The sequence below is a fragment of the Mastigoproctus giganteus genome, chromosome 8 (assembly GCF_048544385.1).
Source record: "Mastigoproctus giganteus isolate SK-2022 chromosome 8, ASM4854438v1, whole genome shotgun sequence".
Lineage (NCBI taxonomy): Eukaryota > Metazoa > Arthropoda > Arachnida > Uropygi > Thelyphonidae > Mastigoproctus > Mastigoproctus giganteus.
Window position 1 is genome coordinate 225,042,627 of NC_143582.1, and position 24,679 is coordinate 225,067,305.

The following is a 24,679-nucleotide window of genomic DNA, read 5'->3' on the forward strand; positions in this document are numbered from 1 at the left end:
TCCTGCATCTTGTTTTTCAGGCTTCTGTTCATTCGAATAGAAGCAGTGCAAGAATTTCTTTCACCTCTGCCAGTGGCTACTGTTAATCTATTCGTCTTTGTCTCCCCTCAAGCTAGCAGTTTTCCGACCCACCTAACACTGCCTCGATAGCATCAGCAAATATTCTTGCACCCTTTCTATTTAAGTGTATCCCATCTCTGTAGAAGCAATCCCTCCTGTTAACAAGTACAGTCCAGGCTGAAAAAAATTCTACCCCTTGAGCCTTGCACAATCTTTCCAGGGCCGAATTGATCGACAAGGCTCTCATCATATACTCCCTCCTATCGTGTCTGGGCAGAATTGCAGACACTTTCAAATTCAACCCTATTTCACGGCTTTTTTTCAACAGTGACCTGTACTTGTTAAGCAATTCTGTCGGTCTCCTACTCTTGATATCATTAGTGCCAACTATTTAAATGTTATTAGTTATTTAATATTAGTTATTTAAATGTTATTAGATGATACAATGTGCATATTTCCGTTGTTGTTTGTTTGTTTGTTATTTGGTTTTTAGGAGCATTAGCAACTGAGGCCATATTGCTCCGGGATATGCGGTGGTCATTCCCTGACCTTTCCGCATCCTCCGTATTTGGTGGTGATGGGCTCGAACCCCGGTCTTATTAAGAAGCATGTGCTACGCACTGCTGCTCCTTCCCACCTGGCTACGGAGGCGCCTATATTTCCACGTACTCTAATTTATAAATGGCATAAAAATATATATTGACACTGTTGTCCGCACAAAAGTAGCATGTGAATGTGTATTTTCAATATTAAAAAAATAAAATGGAGTTTACATGCCAACTTGAGGGAAGAAATTTTACAGGCTCTAATGATAATGAATATAGAGCAAGATTGGATGTACTACTGTACATTCAATGGAGTTTAATAAAATTATTGAAGATTTGTTTTTGTACCTGGTTTATTTAATAAAAAAAGAGAATTATTTATTTTTTATACATTTGGAATAATTTGTTTATTTTTTTGCTTTTATGCCAATTGTATTTGCTAATTTGAGTTATAATAAAGGAAATATAACTAATTGTCCTATTTAATTTTTTAACCATACAAATCTACTTTATATTAAGTTTTAAGTATATATGGGGCCCTAAAGTTCTAATTTTCTCGGTGGGCCTTTTATCTTCAGTTGTTATAGTAGGGTTTTAGGAGCATCGGCAACTATAGCCATATTGCTCTGTGTATACTGTATATAAATTATGTGTTGTGTGGTCAATTTTATGTTTGCTGGATGAAAAATCTGAGTTTCTGGAAGAAAAAACCATGCTATCCTCGCCTGAGACTGACTAACTCAGCCACATTGTGAAAAAGGCCCATAAAAATTGTTTATGCTATCAACAAGACTCGAACTGAGGTCTTTTTCATTGAGTGTGGGGAGGTCAGCGATTCTACCAACTGTGCTACCCATGAGGGCTTTACCTTCAGTCTGACTCTGGAGGAGTGAATGCTTAGTTTGGTTGGCTAGCTGCCTTAGATTATTTGGAACTTCCTAGTGACAGCAAAACTAACTCTGGGATTGGTGGGATTTGCAGATGACATTGTGATCATAAGCCAGAGGAATATCTTAATCAGTTTTGCAGAGTTAGTAAGGATTTTGGACTAAAGATAAATATGGCTAAAACAAAAGTAATGTTGAACAAGTATACCACAGAAAGAGATATAATCATTGAAGGAGCAGTAATTGAAAAGGTGGATTCATATACTTATCTGGGACAAGTCGTTAGGTATAACAATGATAAATGGGTGGAAGTCAAGGGAAGAATAAATTTCATATGGATAGCATTCAGGAAATATAGTCACATACTGAGGAACAATATCCTAATTGGTCTGAAACATAAAATAATCAACCAATGTACACTCCCCACCATGACATGGAAGTGAAACTTGGGCACTCACCAAAAGAATGGAAGAGAAGCTGAAAGCTACATAGTGAGGAATAGAACAAATTATATTACGAATCAGCCTGTTGGATAACAAGAGACACATGGATTAAGCAGCAAACACCAGTAAAGGACATTCTTATCAAAACTAAAGAACTGAAATGGACTTGGGCAGGACACATAGCTCGAAGACATGATGACAAATGGACTAAGAAAATAACAGAATGGTACCCAAGAGGAGCTAAAAGAAAACCTGGAAGACAACAACAGAGATTGAAAGATGAAATTCAAGAGTTTGTAGGTAGTAAATAGATGGGTGCGCAAAACAGAAGGAACTGGAAAGTTGCTGGAGAGGCCTTCATCCTGCAGTGGATTGAAAATGGCTGATGATGATGATGTGCATAATTACACAGAAGAATGTAGCTACATATTTATAAAAGCAGATATTTCTTCTAATTTAAAATTATCATTAAAAAAAGAAATGGTACATATATAAGAGATATAAATATTTTTTAACTTACTCAATGCATGACTCCAGTACATTAAGACCAGCCTTTAAATATCTTACTTCAATGGAGACCATGTTTTTCTCTACATCACAATTAGAAGAGCCTTGTTTCTCTTTTCTTTTTAGAGACCGTTTATTTGTCATTTTACTGTTAAGAACTTTTGAAATAACATCAAAACTGAGAGTTAAGAGAGAAAATATTGAAGACTTTGGTAATGGAGAAGGTAAACGAGAATGACTGCAAAAAAAGAAAAAAATTAATAATCAAAAAAAAAAAAAAAAAAAAAGAAAAGAGAACATTTTATCAGAGTTTCATTAAAGTATTGATGATAACACCTTTTCGGACATAGTGTGTAGTGGAAGAATAAAGCATGTTTTGTTGTTTATTTTCTATTCCCCTACCATTCATATGAAAAGTGCCTTTATTACAATACTATGAGGGAATACTATAATTACTAACAATGAAAATCTGAGAGAAATACCATTTCTGAGGGAAATGGTATTTCTCTCAGAATATCATTGGCTCTAAAGGACTTTTCGAAATAAAAAAAATAAACTACTGTCTGTATGTCATTGTAAATGAGGCAATAACATTAACCAAACAAGAAAAGTATTTACAGATTATATAAAGTTAAAATCATATACAGTAAACCTTCCCTTTAATAAACCAATTTAATGGACTTTGGAAATAGCATAAAGCATCCACCAAACCAGACTATTCATTCATATAGAATCAGTTATGTGGCTGATCAGTTGGATGGTTATTTAATATCATTAAAATACTTTACAGTAAGGCAGAATAAAAGAAAAGGGTTTCCTTCATTATCAACTTTATATCGGCCTGATGGGTGTAGAACTGTTTGTTTACTAGAAACAAACTGTTGATTATTTCTAGCAAACAAGCAGATGATTGTGTACTAGAAAAACCTTTGAGCATAAAGGAAAGTAAGACTCCTGGAGTTGTTGGCATATACCCTATAGTTTTGAGGGAGTGCAAGGGAGTGTACTGAACTATTGAAGGTAATTATGAGGGCATCCAAAGGTGCCCTCATAATTACCCTTTGGACTTAGGGGAGATTCTTTTGGATTGGAGAAGTGCCAATGTATTGCCAGTACATAAAAACAGTTATAAGAGTGAAGTTGGTAACTACAGACTAGTCAGTCTGACTTCAGTGGTAGGAAAAATCTTAGAGGCAGTGATTAAGAGTGCAATCCAGGGACATTTAGATATATATGGGATTCTGAAGAACAACAACATGGCATTGTTGAGGGAAAATCATGCTTAACTAACTTAGTAGGCTCTTTTAACACAGTTCCTCATGAGCTGGATTTAGGGAACAATCTCAATATAGTTTATTTGGATTTTAGCAAAGCATTTGATTCAGTCCTTCATGAGAGGTTACTATATAAGCTTGAACAGGTTGGAATTACTAGTAGGATTCTAAGATGGATTGCTGAGAGGCTGCAGGGCAGAAGACAGAGGATTGTGATTAATGTAAATCCTTCAGATTGGTGTAATGTCAGGGGTGGGTCCCTCAAGGATCAGTTCTTGGACTGCTGTTGTTTCTCATTTTCATAAATCACATCGATGAAGGGATAGAAGGCATGATGTCAAAATTTGCAAATGACAAAGATTGGTAATTATTAATGAACAAGCAGTATTCCTTCAGAATGACTTCAACAGACTTCAAAGATGGTCAGAGAAGGTGGTACACCCACAATGACAACTACGCAGATATGGGGGAACCCCTGGTGCCATCTGACACTAAATACACCTTACACCCTTACTCAGAACCCTTTGCTTTGCTGCTCTAGTCTCAGAGATAATTTTACCCTAAATTCAATTTAAAAACAACATACACAACTAAGAGATCAATAGAATAATGCTACACTAATCCCCTTATTTAGTAAAAGTACAGACTATGCCTTTTTTAGATTACGTTACATACTATGTAATAAAATCACATTATTAAAACATGTTTTTATTGCTATAAATTTATAGGCCTCTTCTGATACTAATTATTCTGCTACAAACTATATAGAAACCTCCAAGTATTACATTTATCTACTATAACATGCTGTACTTTGTAACACACATCATTTCGATTTATTTGGTGGTCCCAATATTTCAAAGAATTATGGTTATGTTGGGATGGTATAACATGGGGCATTTCGATTTAGTACTGTGTAACATAGGTCATTTGGATTTGATACTATGTAACGTGGGTTGGATTTGGTACTGCATAACATGGGTCATTTGGATATTGTCTGTGATTATAAGACTATGTTTGAAGTCAGAATGAGAATGCTCTGAAGGTGACCACACCTAGTAAGGTTATTAAAAGAATACTCTTTTAGAGAATTAGCCTGGTTACTTTATTGTCAGATCTCATGCTGCAGTCATAATTAGAAATTTTATTTTCATGCTAAACTTTGCCACTTACATATTGTTATTTGTTTTTTTTTTTTTTTTTAGGAGCATTAGCAACTAAGGCCATATTACTCAGGGGATATGCGGTGGTCCTTCTCTGACCTTTCCGCATCCTCCGTATTTGGTGGTCATGGGCTCGTACCCCGGTCTAATCAAGAAGCGTGTGCTATGCACTGCTGCTCCTGCCCACCTGGTTACGGAGGCACCTCCACTTACATATAGGGGCATCTGTTCTCAAAGAGTTCAGAAGTGACATTCTACTTAAATTTTAAAATGTACTATCAGTATCTTATTTAAAGCAATGTCCCCTGCATTGCAGACTAAAGTGAATGTGGTAAGCCATGTTGTGTCAATTGGAAATAAAACAGCTGAAATAGTAATTCTTTCAAAATTTAATTTATTCATGATGAAATTAATGAAATTAATTTATTCGTAATAAAGAAGAAATAGGTGCCTATAAGTAATTTATAAAAAAACATTCTCATTAGTCATATGGTGATAACTTGAAATTAAATGTTTAGGCAGACCCTCTACATGATTTATATCATGGAAAAGCAATTCTCTAATTTAAAAAAAAAAACTATTTTATTTAGGCACTACCAGTCAAAATTGCCAGCAACTACTATTGTGCTTGATAGTGTATTTTTATCATTATATTAGTTCTGAAATAAACTCAATTTTTATAAAACTCATATACAGGATTTAGGTGCTCTACCTATACAAGTTATATTATTCCACATAATATCCTTTTAAAACTATATAAAATTTAATCAATCACTGAGGAGACACCTATTATTTCAATAGGAAATAACTCAGTTGAACCATTTTAATCAACTTCTGCTCAACTGATATTCACTGGAGTAACTGTCATTCCCATTTCCCCTCTTTCAAAGATAATGTCTGATGCCCAAAGCATACTGCTATGGGCACTGCTCCACTAGGCTTGCAACTAGTAGGCCATTGTAGTACACTGTGCCCACCTATGCTTCCCAAGAGGCCAGCTATGTGTTTGTTCCAAACCATAATTTGCAGCAGTAAAATTATTTATTGTTATTGTAATTATATCTAATTTAATAAATTCATAAATTAATGAAATATGGTTGAGAAAAAAAAATAAGAGAGAGTTGTTTCGATGAAAACTATTATATGTTCTGAAAAGACTCAATAAAAGTGAATCTCTTGAAAAAAGGCTATTGAATTATGCGTGGGTGAAACAACTGTAAGACAAAAAAAAAAAAAAAAAAAGAATAAAAGATCTAATGGCAAAATGTAAACAAATATTAGCATTAGTAGAGGCATATGATGCAAGAAAGCAAGCTTATGCAGCATCAGCCAAAATAAAACCCCTTCCATTTCACCCCACCATTCGTTCTATATGCCTGTCCACCTCAGCCTTAAATTTATTTTGGCTATCAACTTCCACAACAAAAGATGGAAGTCTGTTCCACCAATCAACTACCCACTTGCTAAAGACAAATTTCCACACATCTATTCTACAACTGTCTTTCCTCAATATGAATCTGTGCCCCCTCAGATTCTTAATCTGAGCAAGAGGAGGCCTTATACACCTCATTCAAATCACCTCGCATGTACCTACTCTCCAGGTGCTGCAAATCACAGATTTTACAATGATGGAATTACTTAACAAGTACAGGTCACTGTTGAAAAAAAGCCGTGAATTAGGGTTGAATTTGAAAGTGTCTGCAATTCTGCCCAGACACGATAGGAGGGAGTATATGATGAGAGCCCTGTCGATCAATTCGGCCCTGGAAGGATTGTGCAAGGCTCAAGGGATAGAATTTTTTTCAGCCTGGTCTGTACTCATTAACAGGAGAGACTGCTTCTACAGGGATGGGATACACTTAAATAGAAAGGGTGCAAGAATGTTTGCTGATGCTATCGAGGCAGTGTTAGGTGGGTCGGAAAACTGCTAGATTGGGAGGATACAAGGACTAATAGATTAACAGTAGCCACTGGCAGAGGTGAAAGTGATTCTTGCACTGCTTCTATTGGAATGAGCCGCAGCCTGGAAAATAAGATGCAAGATATTTCAGAGACTGCTGGGAATCATTGGGGTACAAATAAACACATAGGTTGTGTTAGGGTAGCTAAGAATAGAAACAGGTGCATGTATACTTGCGTGTACACTAATGCTAGGAGTTTAGTAAATAAAATTGATGAATTTGAGGTATTACTCAAAACATCAAAGGCAGATATTGTTGGGATATCAGAGACGTGGTGTCACACAGATATAAGGAATGCAGAACTGGAATTTGGGGAGTACAACGTCTACAGAAAGGATAGACAGGATAGGAAGGGAGGAGGGGTTATGCTATTAGTTAAAAAACACATAAAATCCAAGGAAGTGAAGCCAGTTGACATCGCTGGACAGTGCAGTGTTGAGTCAGTTTGGTGTGACATAAGCATAGGTAAATCAAAATTGAGAGTAGGAGTGTGCTATAGGCCTAATGACTCTGATGAGTATAATAGAAACTGTACGGGGAAATAGAGTGGGCCAGTAAATCAGAGAGTTTTATAATGGGGGATTTTAATTTCCCAGATATTGACTGGAATTTGGAGGCTGGTCACTCACACACTAGCAAGGCTTTTGTGGATTTATTGGATGATTGTTTTCTACATCAGCATGTTCAGGAGGCAACTAGAGGGAGTAATACTCTTGATTTGATTATCAGTAGTGATTCTTCATGCATTAAGAATCTGCAGGTAAATGAACCACTAGGTGGCAGTGATCACAGTGTGCTGAAGTGGGATTTACTCAAAGAGGTAACTACCATTAGGGGTAAAGGGAAGGGTTATTGCTTTCGTAAAGGCGACTACGATGGACTGAGACAGTATTTAAATTCTATACAGTGGGACCAACTGATGATGTTACCAACAGCAAAAGCAAAATGGCAAGCATTCAAAGAACGTATCTTGGAAGCTACTAGGCTTTACATACCAACTAAGAAATATTGTTCAAGGTTTAGGCCTAAGTGGATGTCAGATGAACTAATGAGACATATGGCAGAGAAGAAAAATGCATGGGATACATACAAATTAACACGTGACACAGAAGCCTATGATAGATACAAGTTGATCTGTAACCAAGTTACAAAGGAGGTTAAGCAGGCGAAGGCAGATTACGAGAAATCTTTGGCAAGGGATGCAAAGAAAAACAGCAAAGAGTTCTTTACTTATGTAAACTCTAGAAGGAAGGGGATGAATCAGATTGGTCCACTTGATATCGATGGGTCAACTGTTGATGAGTTTCAGTTTGAGATTCATTCAGTTTGTTAGCTCAGGTAGCTAACAAACTGAATGAATATTTTGCATCGACATTCACACATGAGGAGTTATTCAGTGAGGGGGATGCCAGAGGTGTATTCAACTCTGGCAGTAAGCTAGAGAATCTTGTAATAACTGAGAGTAAAGTGGAGGAGAAATTGTTGAAGATAAATACAAGAAAGGCACCTGGGGTGGATGGGATCCATCCAGTTATATTAAAGGAAGCAGCAAAGGAAGTAAGCAAACCCTTAGCCATAATTATGAGAGCTTCCTTGGACTCAGGGGAAGTACCCATGGACTGGAGATGTGCAAATGTGACCCCAATTCACAAAGGAGGATCAAAGGCTGACACAAGTAATTATAGACCTGTGAGTTTAACTTCTGTTCCAGGAAAATTAATGGAAGCACTGGTTAAAGAAGCACTGCAGTTATAGCTCGAACACAGCATGGTTTTGTTAAGGGGAAGTCTTGCCTGACCAATTTGATTGGATACTATGATGCAGTCACAAAGAACTGGATGCAGGGAATAACTTTGATATTATATACTTGGATCTTAGAAAGGCTTTTGATACTGTTACATATGGAAGACTGCTGCACAAATTGGAGCAGTGTGGCATTGGAGGCAAATTGCTGCTATGGATAAAGGGGGTGGTTGAGGGGGAGAAGACAGAGAGTGGTAATCAATGGACACTGCTCATCGTGGACTAATGTTATTAGTGGAGTCCTTCAGGGTTCACTATTGGGTCCATTATTGTTTTCTGTATTTATAAATGATATTGATGATGGTATATCAAGCTTAATGGCCAAGTTTGCAGACGATACGAAGGTTGTCAAGGACACTATTGACACTATGCTACTGCAACAGGATCTGGAAAGGTTGAGCAGATGGGCTGAGGGGTGGCAAATGAAGTTTAACATTCACAAATGTAAAGTACTACATATGGGAAACAGCAACCCCAGAGCAACGTATCAACTCTGTGGTACTACACTGACAGTGGTAGAGAATGAAAGGGACCTGGGGGTGATTGTGCAGGCAGATATGAAGTTTTCTGAGCAGTGCAGACGGGCTGCAAGAGTAGCTCATGGTGTATTGTCGATGATATATAGCAATTTTTCTAGCAGGGATAAGGAGGTGATTATTCCCTTGTATAAGGCAATGGTCAGACTGCACCTAGAGTACTGTATACAGGTCTGGAGGCCTCATTTCAAGAAGGATGTAGAGATGCTGGAACGAGTACAGAGAAGGGCAACAAGATTAGTGAATGGAACAAAGGGGTGCTCTTACGAAGAAAGGCTTACGTTTTGCAAATTACAGTGTCTGGAGACTAGGCACCGGCGAGGTGACCTGATAGAGGTGTATAAAGCCTTGAATGGTTTGAGCATGCTCAATGCTGATGGGATTCTTCCTCTTGCTCAGGATAATCACCTGAGAGGGCATAAATTCAAATTGAGGAAAGACAGATGTAGGATAGACGTGAGGAAATTTGCCTTTAGCCAGCGGGTGGTTGGTTGCTGGAATAGACTTCCATCCCTTGTCGTGGAAGTTGATAGCCTAAATAAGTTTAAGGCTCAGCTGGACAGGTATTTCGAACGAACAGAGGGGTGAAGTGGAAGTGGTTATTTTTTATTTATTTATTTTACTTTATTTTTTTTTTTTGGCTGATGCTGCATAAGCTTGCTTTCTTGCATCAAATGCCTCTACTAATGCTAATGCTAATAAAAAGGATTTTGCACTCAATTTGTTTCAAAAGGGAAATATGTTCTTCCTCTCTTTTAAAGAAACCAAAATTGGAGATAATAGACAATACAATATGACATGGAACCCTAATCAGTGGATCCCTAAAAGCAGCATCAAAGTAAAAGCCTGATGATACACAAGATTTTACAGCTAGTGATGGATGGTTTGGACATTAGAAAATCTCGTGATATTCACATATTGCATATTGGGGAAGAGATTATCTGCTGATCAGCATGTTGCTCAAAAATTTACAGAAAATTTAAGGTAATTTATCAAAAAAAAAATTGATTGGTGAACAACTCTATAGTATGGATGAATCAGGTCTAAATTACTTGATATTACCTGCACAAACGATGCCAAAAAAAGGAACCTGCAGTACCAGGATACAAAAATTCCAAACAGAGAGAGATCATGGTAACTGTCTGCAGCAATGCGCCTGGAATTCACAGACTGCTGATCTTTGTTGTTGGTAAATAAATTAATTTTAAAGCTTTTAAAAATATAAATTGTTCATCTTTACTAGTTTGCTATCACTCATAAAAATCAGCACGTGGAAAGACTCTATTATTTGAAGAATGTTTTTTTTTCATGGATTTCTACCTTCTATAAACACTTTAAGAAAATAAACTTACCTGAAAAGGCTATTGTCTTTCTGGATAACAGTCCTTCCTTTACATGCCAATTGTGAAGAACTTGAATGCATGATCCAGCCCATGGATCAAAAGGTTCTAGAATGTCTGAAGAGATAACTCTGCAAAAGTTTTTCATTTCAATTTTGGAAAAAAACAGAAGACAGGAATACAGGCCTTATAGAACTGTTAAAAGTTATCAACATTGAAGATGCGTTTACGGCAACAGAAATAGTTAGCATGCAGCAATATTCCATGTTCAACATTTACTAAATCTTGGAGAAAACTTTGGTCCAAGGTTGACAGTACTAACAAAAGTCATCTCCTTGTAGTTCTCTTAAACTATAAAGAATTAATGAAAAAAACAGTTTGTTCATAGATTTCAGGAAAATTGAAGCTTCCAAAGACAGCATGAAGATATACAATAATGGATTTAACAATGTAATAATGGAATAATGCAAGGATGTTTTCAGATGATACAAAGGTTGGCAGAGTGGTTAATGGCAGTAATCAAGATCTAATCAACAAGATCTAGAAAAATTAGGCAGATGGTTGAGAAAGGGCAGTTGAAGTTTAACAATGACAAATGTGAGGTATTGCATATGGGTAGCAGTAATCCCAGACTAATGTACCAATTGTGTGGTACTACCTCCAGGGTAGTGGAAAATGAAAAGACCTGGGGTAGGTAAGTCTTCAGACTAGCAGGTGGCTGCTTGTTAGAACAAACTTTCTCTGTTATTGTGGAAGTGGGTAGTTTGAATAAATTCAAGGAACTAGACAAACTACTGGATGGGATGGACGGGTGATGTGGTAAGTATTTTTTTTTTTTTTGCTTTCTTGAATAATTTTCCACTACTAATACTTATAATGGAATACAATAATGGATTTAACAGTTATAATAATAATAATATTATAATGGATTTAACATTTTCCAACAAATCTGTAATGATTTGTTAGAAAATGAAATGGTGGAAGATGCAGAAATCATGATGGAAACAGATGGATCTAAATATGAAGAAGAGATTGAATCAAATCCAGAGCCAAAAAGTTCAAGTTTCATTCAGCAAAGTCCTAGATATGGCTTTGCATTATACCATATTAAACAATATGTCTGCTTGTCAGTAGTCTCATGTGTATAAAAAAGTGAAGGGCCTGTGCTACAAAATGTCACATTTCATCATTTAAACAAATTAAAATTAATCATTTTAAGTCAAAATAAGATTCATAAGGTACATAAGTATACTTTTTTATGATTCCCCACTTTAACTGACTTTTTTTTCATTAACTGACCAATTCTCAGTCCCAATCACAACAGATAAGAGGTTTCTACTTTACAGGTTAAGAAATAATTATTTGCAAGCTAAAATTATTGCAGATAATTCTATTTAAAGCATGAAAATACTATGTATTTTCTTGGCTTAAACATTATTATCTGTCTAAACCTTAAAATTTACCTTAAGATTAAAATGTGTGTTCTGGTTTATTTGAAAAAAGCAGCTCACACAACAAAAATAAAAAAAAATTTGGATCAATTATTGATTATATGGGGTGTCTCAAAAATATTGGTACAAACGTTTAGGGGAGGTAGGTAACATCTAAAGGAATGTGAATTGCATCATCATCATCATCATCAGCCATTTTCAATCCACTGCAGGATGAAGGCCTCTCCAGCAACCAGTTGCTTCTGTTTTGAGCACTGGACATCCATTTACTACCCACAAACTCATGAATTTCATCTATCCATCTCCGCCTTTGTCTTCCAGGTTTTCTTCTAGCTCCTCTTGGATACCATTCTGTTATTTTCTTAGTCCATCTGTCATCATGTCTTCGAGCTATGTGTCCTGCCCAAGACCATTTTAGTTCTTTAGTTTTGATAAGAATGTCCTTTACTTGAGTTTGTTGCCTAATCCATGTGTTTCTCTTCTTATCTAACAGTCTTATTCCCAATATGATTCGTTCCATTCTTCGCTGTGTAGTTCTCAGCTTCTCTTCCATTCTTTTGGTGAGTGCCCAAGTTTCACTTCCATAAGTCATGGTGGGGAGTATACATTGGTCCATTATTTTACGTTTCAGACAAAGTGGGATATTGCTCTTCAGTATGTGACTATATTTCCTGAATACTATCCATCCAAAATTTATTCTTCTCTTGACTTCCAGCCATTTATCATTATTACAGCTAATAACTTGTCCCAGATAAGTATATGACTCCACCTTTTCAATTACTGCTCCTTCAATCATTATGTCTCTTTCTGTGGCATACTTGTTCATCATTACTTTTGTTTTAGCCATATTCATCTTTAGTCCAAAATCCTTACTAGCTGTGCATAACTGATTAAGATTTTCCTCTAATTCTTTGGGATCATGGCTTATGACCACAATGTCATCTGCAAATCGCAAATGGTTTAGGTACTCTCCGTTCACATTGACTCCTTTCTGCGACCAGTCTAATCTTCTGAAAGCTTCCTCAAGGGCAGCAGTAAACAGCTTAGGAGATATTGTGTCTCCTTGTCGAACTCCTTTCTCAATTTTAAATTTCCAACTGTCTTTGTCTAGTCTAATAAAGGAGGTAGCACTCTCGTATATTTTCTTCAAAATCATAATATATGGGGTATCAATGCCTTGTCTTTCCAGTGCCCGAAACATTGCCTTATGCTGTATGGAGTCAAATGCCTTTTCATAATCCACAAATGCCAGGCATAATGGTGTTTTATATTCATTTGCTTTCTCCATTAGCTGTGATATTACATGAAGGTGATCCATAGTTGAGAATCCTGTCCTAAAGCCAGCTTGCTCTTTCGGTTGATTCTCATCCAGTATTCTTTCTAATCTGTTAGTAATGACCCTTGTGAACAACTTGTAGATGTGGGATAACAAGCTAATTGGTCTATAATTTCCAATTTCTGATTTATCTCCTTTCTTATGCAGCAAAACTATGATTGCATTATTCCACTGCTTAGGCGTCACACCTTTTCTAATGCACTTTGTGAAGAGCCTTGCCAGTTTTTGTGTTATGTCTCTTCCTCCCAATTTTAACAACTCTACAGTAACTTCATCTTCCCCCGGGGCTTTCTGATTCTTCATTTTCTTCAATGCATGTTCTACCTCATCAGGAAGAATATTGGGTATGTCGTATGTGTTGCTACTTTGCAATCCATCTTCCCCACTGCTGGCATCATTCCCCTGCTCCTTGTATAATTCTCTATAGTAGTCTTCTGCTATTTGAATTATGTCTTCTCTGCTGTTTATAAGTACACCATCGCTATTCTTCAGTTTCAGTATCATTTGTCTTTCTGTATTACTGCTCATGGCTGCTGATTTAAATCCTTTGTTTTCCCTTAATGCTTGTTCTACTTTTCTTGTGTTAAATCTTCTTATGTCCTCTCTGAGTCTCTTTCTAATGGCTTTGCATAACTCAGTATACTCAATTTTCTCCCTGTCAGTGTTTTTCTTGCTTTTCATTTGTCGTCTTCGGTTCATCATGACAAGTGTTTCTTGACTAATTTTTTCTTCTTTGGATTTCTTTTTCCCTATAGGTTTCTTGGGCTTTATCACTTTCAAAAAGTTGTAATATTCCTCGTTGATATCTTGGTCCTCAGCAGTCTGCAGAAGCTCATACTTGTTCTTAAGTTCCAGTACATACTGCTTTTTCTCCTCTTCTGTTATCTCAAAGACCTTTGTATTATTTACTCGAGTCAGTTTTTTCCTTTCCTTTCCTACATCTATATCAAGTGTACATCTTACCATTCTGTGATCACTTCCAACATTTACCTTATTTAGGACGGTGACATCATTCACAATATATCTTCTATTAGTGAGGATGAAGTCGATTTCATTAGTAGTTAATCCATTTGGACTCTTCCATGTCCACTTTCTGTTCACCCTTTTCTTGAAAAAAGTGTTCATTACTGACAGTCCTTGAGATTCTGCAAATTCCACAAGTCTTTCACCTCTTTCATTTCTTTCACCAATTCCAAAATTTCCTATAGTTCTCCTTTCTGTGCTGTTTTGTCTTTTTCCAACCTTAGCATTGAAGTCTCCCATAATAATAGTGTAGTGGGTTTTCTGCTCATCTAGAAGACTCTCAATTTCAGTGTACATTTCTTCAACCTCTTCATCATCATGGCTCGATGTTGGTGCATAAATCATTATAATCTTTAGCTTGTATCTCTTAGAAATCTTTAGTATTAGTCTTGACACTCTTGGTGATGTACTTTTGAATTCCAAAATGTTGTTTTTAAAATCTTTATGGACCAGAAACCCAATTCCACCTTCACTCCTTTCACTGTTTCCATTGGTGTACAGCAGATTTCCACTTGATAAACTTATGTGAATTGCATAGGAAACCATAACTGCAAACGCCATCGTAAGTCGGTAGACAGCGCTGTTCATCAGTTCGCGAGAAGAAAAATTTCTGGTTTACTCATTCATGCAGTAGTCGCCGCACAAAGAGCATGTATTGATATACGAACTGCACCTAGTGTATGGATTAGCAGAGTGCAATGGACGGGCCGCTCAACGAATTTATGGAGAACTCTTCCCAGACAGACAGACATGTACCGGACCACTGTTTGTTTGCACGTATGCATCAAAATTTGTATGATTATAGGTCATTTAGAGGTAAAAGGAGTAATGCGGGCAGACCATGTTCGACACGAACTCCCGCCATGGAAGAAAGTGTGTTGAATGCCATCCAGAATAATCCTACTACCAGCACACGTGCCGGTGCCTCTGCCTCAGGAGTGTCTCGTTGCAGTGTACAATGTGTCTGGCACGACGATTCCTTACACCCCTTTCATCTCCAAAGGGTTCAGTTACTGCTCCCCCAAGATCATCCTGCACATGTGGCTTTTGCGCAGTGGTTTCTCCAAGAAAGTGTTCAACAAGACTTGAATTTTACAGCCTATGTTTTGTTCATGGATGAGGCTTATTTCACTCAGGAAGGCTTATTCAATCAGCACAATGCTCATGTGTGGGCTCACGACAATCCACACGGTGTGCACCCCCATGGGGCACAACATCGCTTCGCAATAAATGTGTGGGCAGGTATGGTCGGTGACTGATTAGTCGGCCCATACCTGTTACCATCCCGCATGAACTCCGCTAAATATCGGATCTTCTTGAACAAGTTCTACCAGGGTTACTCGACAATGTTCCAGCAAATGTGAGATGCAACATTTGGTTTCAACATGACGGGGCACCTGCCCATTATAGAAGGTGTGTTCGTGACCATTTGAACAGGCGTTTTGGACGTCGATGGATTGGCCATGGTGGATCCGTTGCCTGGCCCCACGCTTATCTGATTTATCGAGCCTTGATTTCTTTCTGTTGGGGGGGCCCCTCAAATCTATCGTGTATGAATCGCTTGTGGAGATGGAAATGGATCTCGTAGAGAGACTCGTCTGCGCTGCTCCTACTGTCAAAGAAACTCCAGGTGTGTTCGACTGTGTCCGCCAATCCATGCTGCATCAGTGTCATGCATGCATCGCGACTCATGGTGGAACCTTCGAGCATCTGTTGTAACATCATGAAATGCATCTCGTACTCCATTGTTAATATTATGTCAAATAAATGTTTGCCACTAATTACTATCTTGTGTCATTTCTGCTTCTTGTGCCTCAGCTACTACTTTCCTGTGACGTTTCCGGTTATGGGTTCCTATGCGATTCACATTCCTTTAGATGGTACCTACCTCCCCTAAACATTTGTACCAATATTTTTGAGACACCTTGTATAAAAAAAATTCATATGAAGAAACCTGCATAAAACAGTCTACTTACACTAATAATCCTGCTAATACATTTAATACTGCAAGGCCAACACCTGTACTTGAGCAATGCAATCCCATATTCAAAACTTCAGTTATCTGTTTGAATGATGCATTTGTCAAAATCACAGAATGAATAGAGGTTTGTCTAAAAAAACAAAAAAGTTGCATAAACAATCCTGCATAGTATGAGCATTATAATTATGCAATATAATCCTATATTGCTCTTTATGTCTTAAGCATAATTAGTATAAATTAAGAAAGGATTGTTCCAGTATATTTTATGTCTAAATTAGAAATACATAAAAATACTGATTTAAGAGCAAACAAATTAAATGTTGTTTTCATATCATACAAAAATATTTCACAAATATTAACTGCAATCTATGCAGGACAAATTTGTTTACATATATCTGTTTTCAAATCCACAAATTATAATAAGTTCTTCCTACATTTTAAATTTGTTTCAAATTGGGAATAAGTTCTTCCTCCATTTTAAAGAAACCAATTTGGTTTCTTTAAAATGGAGGAAGCACTTTTTTGAAACGATTTGTTTCAAAGTGAAAGAAATTGAAACAATTTGTTTCACCCCTTTTGAAACAAATTGAGTGCAGAATATATTTATGGAACAAAAGTAGCAGTAATTAATATGATCCTGAGGTTCCCTCCATAACCATGGAAATAGCAAATATCATGGCTTTCTTTTTGTCACATCACTAGGTGGTAGATGACTCTCATCAACAGGTGCAATACCACCACTTTGCTTATTGGAAGCTTGAAGTGGTGGAACCTATGTTTAGTCTCCAGAGCTAAGTTCCGGTCAATCCTTTCCCATATCTTCCATCATGCAGCATGACGGATGACTTTTGAGGTTATGATGAACATCATGGTGAGATCCAATCTTCCTTACATTTCGAGGGTACAGCACTAAAATGGTGTTCGCAGGCTGGCCGCTAGTTAGTACACCGGACTGAACCCATTGGTAACTGTTTAGGAGGATTCCGGATCAGCTGGTGTATAATCTTACTACCTCTAATCTGCCAGATAGTGACTGAAGGGTTGTTGTTGTTGTTTGGTTTTTAGGAGCATTGGCAACTAAGGCCATATTGCTCTGGTGATATGCGATGGTCATTCCCTGACCTTTCCGCATCCTCCGTATTTGGTGGCTCATGGGCTCGAACCCCGGTCTAATCAAGAAGCGTGTGCTACGCACTGCTGCTACTACCCACCTGGCTACGTGACTGGAGGGAGTCCAAATAGTGTGTATGCAGGGAACATTGTCGAGGCCACGTTGTGTCAAGGATCTGGGTATATTCTTACCACGTGTAAGCTACATCAAAAAATTTCATTACTTCATACAGTATGTCCCCCCCACCACTTTTTCTTACTATTGAATACAACATGAATTGTTAACCTAATAGAGAAAGCTTATCGGCGAAAAGATCTAAATCTCCCAAACACTTCCTAGTTCATTTCATAAATATACGTGGTCTCAATTCTTATTTTTTGACATGAATCTCAACGAAGTCTATTTCCACTTGCAGTCTGCCAAACCCCATGTACTTTTACTGACAGAATCTCAGTTATCGGTTGATTCAACTACTGCTCATCTCAGTTGCCCAAATTATTCACAGTATGATTCCTTTTGACTCAAAGGTGGTACTTGTGCATATGTCTGTTCCGATATTCCCTGTCACAGACTTGGTAATTTGGAATCGCTTCTTTTCGATCTTCTCTGGCTTAAAATCTCTCTACTTCATTGTGACAAATTCATCTGTTGTCTCTACCGTTCTCCCAACTCCATTAATCACTTGGAGCTTTTCAACTTTTTTTTTTTTTTTTTTTTTTATGTAAACCACAAACATGAGAGGTATTAAAACCTATAGTACTTAATACCGTGCTTGGGTTGGAGGTTGAGAATGCGAAAGAAGATATTTGTTGACATTGGATTTAAACTTCTGTAGACTATAATTTTCAGGAAATATGTATCAAGGAAGGTTGTTCCAGAAAACGGAAGTTGAGTGAATAATCGAGGAAGATGAAAAGTTGGTTCTGTGAGTTTGGAGTTGGACAGTAAATGGATGTTGGCTGGAGGCGGCATGTGTTTGGACTGTTTTGAAAGAGAGAGCGGGAATTATAGAAGCCAATTCAGAAGAACAGTTCCCATGGAAGTATCTGTAGAAGAGGCATGCAGCAGAAACAGTATGTCTATGAGACAGCGAGTGAAGAGACTCTGTTAGAGATGAATCATTAATTAACCTAACTGCACTCTTCTGAATGGAATCAAGACGCCTAAGAGTGATTTTGGGAGCACCACCCCAGTTGTGGGAACAATATTCCATGGGAGGGCGGATTTGCGATTTGTACAGAGTGAACAGCTGTTTGAAAGAAAAGTAATGCCGAGAGTGAAAGAGAAAACCAAATTTTTTAGATGCAGAGAAAGCAATATTTGTAATGTGCTTGTGCCAAGAGAGATTAGAAGTGAGGGTAATCCCCAAAAGAGATATATCATTTTGCCTAGAAATCGGTGCCACCAATGATAAGCATAGGAGCAGAAGAATCCTTTTTGTGAGATATAAGACAAGGCAGTTTTAGAAAGATGGAAATCAACTAAGTTGTCTTTGCCCACTGGAAAATTACCTGGAGATCAAAATTTAAGGAACTGGTAACAGATTTTCGAGAAGTTAAAGCTGATTGAGCAGGTCAAGGTTTCTCAAAATGGAAAGTGGAATGCAATGTGCTATCATTGGCAAAACTATGGATAGGATTTCCAGTCGATGGAAGAAGGTCATTAATATACAAGAGGAAAAGAGTGGGTGAGAGAACTGAACCTTGGGGGACACCAGCATTAGTGGAGAAGTTCGAAGACAGAGAGCCATCTACCATCACCTTCAGTGACAGATCGGACAGAAAACTGGATAACCGATTTAAAAAAAACAGTTGGCAAACCATAAGATGGAAGCTTGTTTAGAAGACCTTTATGCCAAACACGATTGGAAAGCCTTTGAGATATCAAGAGCAACTGCTTGTGTTTCACCGAACTTTTCCATTGAATTAGTCAATAAATGGGTAACATAAGCCAGAATATCACCAGTGAATCGACACTGATGGAATCCATACTGGCAATTGTTAATGACGGAAGGTTTCTAGGTAGTTTAAAAGTTGGCAGTTAATTGATTTCTCCATTACTTTAGAAAGGGTAGAAGTAATTGCAATGGGACGATAATTGGATGGCAGGGATTTGTCACCCTTCTTAGGAACTGGCTGGATATGAGCAAATTTCCAAGCAGAAGGAAAAACACCTTTGGAATAAGAAAGTGAAAAAAGGCGGCAAAGAACAGGAGTAAGTTCCGGAGCACAGGTTTTGAGAACAAGTGAAGAAATACCATTGGGACCTGGAGCTTTCTTGGCATCAAGATTTGTCAAAATCCTTCTGACATCCTTTTGACAGAAGACCACAGGAGGCATTGAATGGAAGACGTTGGGAATGATAGGAGGTGTTTTACCAAGATCATTAATACAGGAGTTGGGGGAAAAATGGGATGTTAGTAAGTCAGCTTTATCCTTGGCTGAAGTGACAACAAAACCATCTGGTTTGGACAGAGGTGGGAGCAGAGATGGGCAAAAGTTGCGGCCAATAGCTTTGGGAAGAGAACAGAATGCTTGGCTACCATTAGGGCAAGAAGCAAGTTTTCTACTCTTAGCCTGTTCAAACTCTAGTTTGAACTGAATAATAACTGCTTTACAATTGTTGCGAGCTTTGGTGTAGGCAGAAAATGAAACCGAAGAATTAGAAACAAGCCAATTACGATATGCAACATTCTTTTCTTGAACAGCCTTAGCACATTTATTGGAAAACCAAGGTTTAGATAAAGGACGAGATTTTAAAGTGGAGTGTGCGATAAAGAATTCCATTCCTGCGAGAATAATTTCACTGACATGATCTGTGCAAACGTTGACATCAGAAGTTTTGAACCAGTAATCTGACCAAGGAAAAGAAGAAAAGAAATCTCACAGGTCATCCCATTTTGCATTCTTGTAATGCCAAACAATAATGCCATGAGATAAAGGCTCCATTGGAGAAGAGACAATCACCAAGTTTTGATCTGAGGTGCCTAAAGGAATTCTTACTTTGACCGTGTACTTAGAAGGGTTGTTTGTGAGAAAAAGATCAAGCGTGTTGGTTATATGGTTAGGATTGTCCGGTATTCTTGTAGATAAATGAACAATCTGTGCTAGGTAATTAGTAATTGCAAAAGCCTCAGCATCTCGACCATCTAGGTCAGTGTGACTAGAAAACTCCAGCTGGAGTTGTGAACATTAAAATCACTAAGGAAAATTACCTCACTGTTAGCAAAGTTGGACCGGAGAAAGTCAAGTTGCAAAGAGAGGAAGTCAAAGAGCTCCAAGTGATTAGTGGAGTTGGGAGAACGGTAGAGTCAACAGATGAATTTGACACAATGAGGTAGAGAGATTTTAAGCCAGAGAAGATCGAACAGAGGAGATTCCAAATTACCAAGTCTCTGACAGGGAATATTAGAAGGGACATATGCACAAGTACCACCTTTGAAGCGACAGGAATCGTACAGCGAATAATTTGGGCAACTGCAATGAACAGCAACTTGACTTTCTAACTCTCTTTGCAACTTGACCGTCTAACTCTCTTTGAAACTTGATTTTCTAACTTTCCTAACAGTGAAGTAATTTTCCTTGGTGATTTTAATGTTCACAACTCCAGCTGACTTCCATTTTCTAGTCACACCGACTAGAAAATGGAAGATGGCAAACAGTCAGCTGGTCGAGATGCTGAGGCTTTTGCAATTACTAATGAACTTGTAGAGATTGTTCATTCTCCTACAAGAATACTGGACAATCCTAACCACACAGCCAGCACGCCTGATCTTTTTCTCACAAACACCCTTTCTAAGTAGATGGTCGAAGTGAGTTGTCCTTTAGGTACCTCAGATCACAACTTGGTGATTGTCTCTTCTTCAATGGAGCCTTTATCTCATGGCTATTCCCAACCTCGTATTGTTTGGCATTATAAAAATGTAAAATGGAATGACCTGCAAGATTTCTTTTCTTCTTTTCCTTGGTCGGATTACTGTTTCAAAACTTCTGATGTCAATGTTTGCTCAGTCGTGTCAGTGAAATTATTCTTGTAGGAATGGAATCCTTTATTCTACACTCGTACCAACTGTGTGGTACTACGCTCAGGGAAGTGGAAAGTGAAAAAGACTGGGAGTAATTGTGCAGCGAAATATGAAGTTTGCTGAGCAGTGCAGATGGGCTGCCAGGGCAGGTCATGGAGTCTTGCCAATGATATATTGAAATTTTACTAGCAGGGACAGGGGGTTGATTATCCCTTTATACAAGGCAATGGTCAGGCCACACCTAGAGTACTGTGTACAGGTCTGGAAGCCTCGTTTTAGGAAGAATGAGGAGTTGCTAGAACGAGTACAAAGAAGGGCAACAAGATTGGTGAGGGGAACAAAGGGGTGCTCTTACCAAGAAAGGCTTAAGTTCTGCAAATTGCAGTGTCTGAAGAGTAGGCACCTGCGATGTGATCTGATTGCAGTGTATAAGACCTTGAATGGGTTGTGCAAGCTGAATGCTGATGGGATTCTTCCTTTTGCTCAGACTAAGAACCTGAGGGGGCACAGTTTAAAATCCAGAAAAGATAGTTGTAGAATAGATGTGCGGAAATTTGCCTTTAGCCAGCAAGTAGTTGATTGGTGGAACGGGCTTCCATCTTTTGCTGTGGAAGCAAATAGGCTAAATAAATTTAAGGCTGAGCTGGACAGGCATTTGGAATGAATGAGGGGGGGTGAAATGGGAGGGGTTTTTTTGGCTGATGCTGAATAAGCTTGCTTTCTTGCATCATAAGCTTCTATTAATGCTAATGCTACTTACAACTTTCTTTTCTTCTTTTCCTTGGTCGGATTACTGTTCCAAAACTTCTGATGTCAACATTTGCTCAGATCATGTCAGTGAAATTATTCTTGTAGAAATGGAATCCTTTATTCCACACTACACTTTCAAATCTCATCCTTTATCTAAACCTTGGTTTTCCAATAAATGTGCTCAGGCTGTTCAAGAGAACGTTGCATATCGTAATTGGCTTGTTTCCAATTCTTCGGTTTCATTTTCTGCCTACATCAAAGCTCGCAACAATTGGAAAGCAGTTATTAATCAGTCCAAACTAGATTTTGAACAGGTTCAGAGTAGAAAACTTGCTTCTTGCCATAATGGTAGCCGAGCATTCTGGTCTCTTGCCAAAGCTATTGGCCGCAACTTTTGCCCATTTCTGCTCCCACCTCTGTCAAAACCAGATGGTTCTATTGTCACTTCAGCCAAGGATAAACTGACATGCTAGTATCCCATTTTTCTTCCAACTCATGTATTAATGATCTTGGTAAAACACTCCCACCATTCCCAACATGCTCCATTCAATGCCTCTTGTGGTCTTCCATCAAAAAGGATGTCAGAAGGATTTTGACAAATCTTGATGCTAAGAAAGCTCCAGGTCCTGATGGTATTTCTCCACTTGTTCTCAAAACCTGTTCCCCCTGAACTTACTCCTGTTCTTTTTCGGCTTTTTTCACTTTCTTATTCCAACGGTGTTTTTCTTTCTGCTTGGATATTTGCTCATATCCAGTCAGTTCCTAAAAAGGGTGACAAATCCCTCAGTTTCAATTCTCGTCTTATTGCAATTACTTCTAAAGTAATGGAGAAATCAATTAAATGCCAACTCTTAAACTACCTAGAAACCTTCCGTCTGATCAACAATCGCCAGTATGGATTCCGTCAGTGTCGATCCACTGGTGATATTCTGGCTTATGTTACCCATTTATGGACTAATTTAATGGAAAAGTTTGGTGAAACACAAGCAGTTGCTGTAGACATCTCAAAGGCTTTCGATCATGTTTGACATAAAGATCTTCTAAACAAGCTTCTTCCATCTTATGGTTTGCCAACTGTTTTTTGTAATTGGTTATCCAGTTTTTTCTCTGATCGCTCACCAAGGGTGATGGTAGGTGGCTCTCTGTCTTCTAACTTCTCACACTAATGTTGGTGTCCGTCAAGGTTCAGTTCTTTCCCCCACTCTTTTCCTCTTGTATATTAATGACCTTCTTCCATTGACTGGAAATCCTATCCATAGTTCTGCCGATGATAGCACATTGCATCTTTCCATTTTGAGAAACCTTGCCCTGCTCAATCAGCTTCAACTTCTCGAATATCCGCTACCAATTCCTTAAATGCCGATCTCCAAGTAATTCTCCAGTGGGGCAAAGACAACTTAGTTGATTTCAATCCATCTAAACCTCAGTCGTCTTATATCTCGCAAAAAGATTCTTCTGCTCCTGTGCTTATCTTTGGTGACACTGATTTCTAGGCAAAATGATATATCTCTTTTGGGAATTACACTGACTTCTAATCTCTCTTGGCACAAACACATTACAAATATTGCTTCCTCTGCATCTAAAAAACTTGGTTTTCTCTTTCACTCTCGGCGTTACTTTTCTTCCAAACAGCTGTTCACTCTGTATAAATCGCAAATCCGCCCTGCCATGGAATATTGTTCTCACATCTGGGGTGGTGCCCCCAAAATCTCTCTCAGGCTTCTAGATTCCATTCAGAAGAGGGCAGTTAGGTTAATTAATGACTCCTCTCTAACAGAGTCTCTCCGCTCGCTATCTCATATACTGTTTCTGCTGCATGCCTTTTGTAGAGATACTTCCATGGGCACTGTTCTTCTGAATTGGCTTCTATAATTCCCGCTCTCTCTTTCAAAACAGTCCGAACATGTGCCAACTTTTCATCTTCCTCGTTTATTCATTCAACTGCTGTTTTCTGGAACAACCTTCCTTCATACATATTTCCTGAAATTAGTCTACAGAAGTTCAAGTCTAATTTCAACAAATATCTGTTTTGTCTTCTCAACCTCCAACCCAAGCACGGTACTAAGTACTATAGGTTCTAATAACTCTCGTGTTTGGGGTTTTAATAAAAAAAAAAAAAAAAATTACTACAATTGCAAGTGCTCCAGTTTGCATGACATGCTTTTTGTGGACCTAACTTTTATCCTGGTCCACCTAATTCCAAAATATGCAGAATATATATAATTTTCACAAATGATGTCATATTCTGCCTTTGTTTCACCACAACAGTTATTGCAAGTGAAACAAAATAAATTTTAATTGTTCACACAACCATGAGTTTCCATTGTAAAAGACAAAATATGAAAATCACATTAGAAACAGTTAGCATGAATGCACCAGAAAACAACTTTAATATCTAAGAAACACTTTGTAGGTTTGTATAGCTCTTGACATGTCTAGGACTGATAGTCAGTCACAAAAGAATTAGTATATACACATTGCATATAC

At 37.9% G+C, this 24,679-nt stretch overlaps 1 protein-coding gene across 1 annotated transcript in view; it reads right to left on the bottom strand.

Moving 5' to 3' along the window:
- The window catches only part of LOC150082374 (uncharacterized), a 60,105-nt gene that overhangs the window by 19,923 nt on the left and 15,503 nt on the right, over positions 1 to 24,679 (bottom strand). The window contains exons 4-5 of the mRNA XM_090380528.1: positions 16,303 to 16,437; positions 10,529 to 10,647 (exon numbers count right to left, since the gene is read on the bottom strand). Coding sequence (XP_090236654.1) covers positions 10,529 to 10,647; positions 16,303 to 16,437 — 254 coding nt within the window. The remainder of the gene's footprint in view (positions 1 to 10,528; positions 10,648 to 16,302; positions 16,438 to 24,679) is intronic.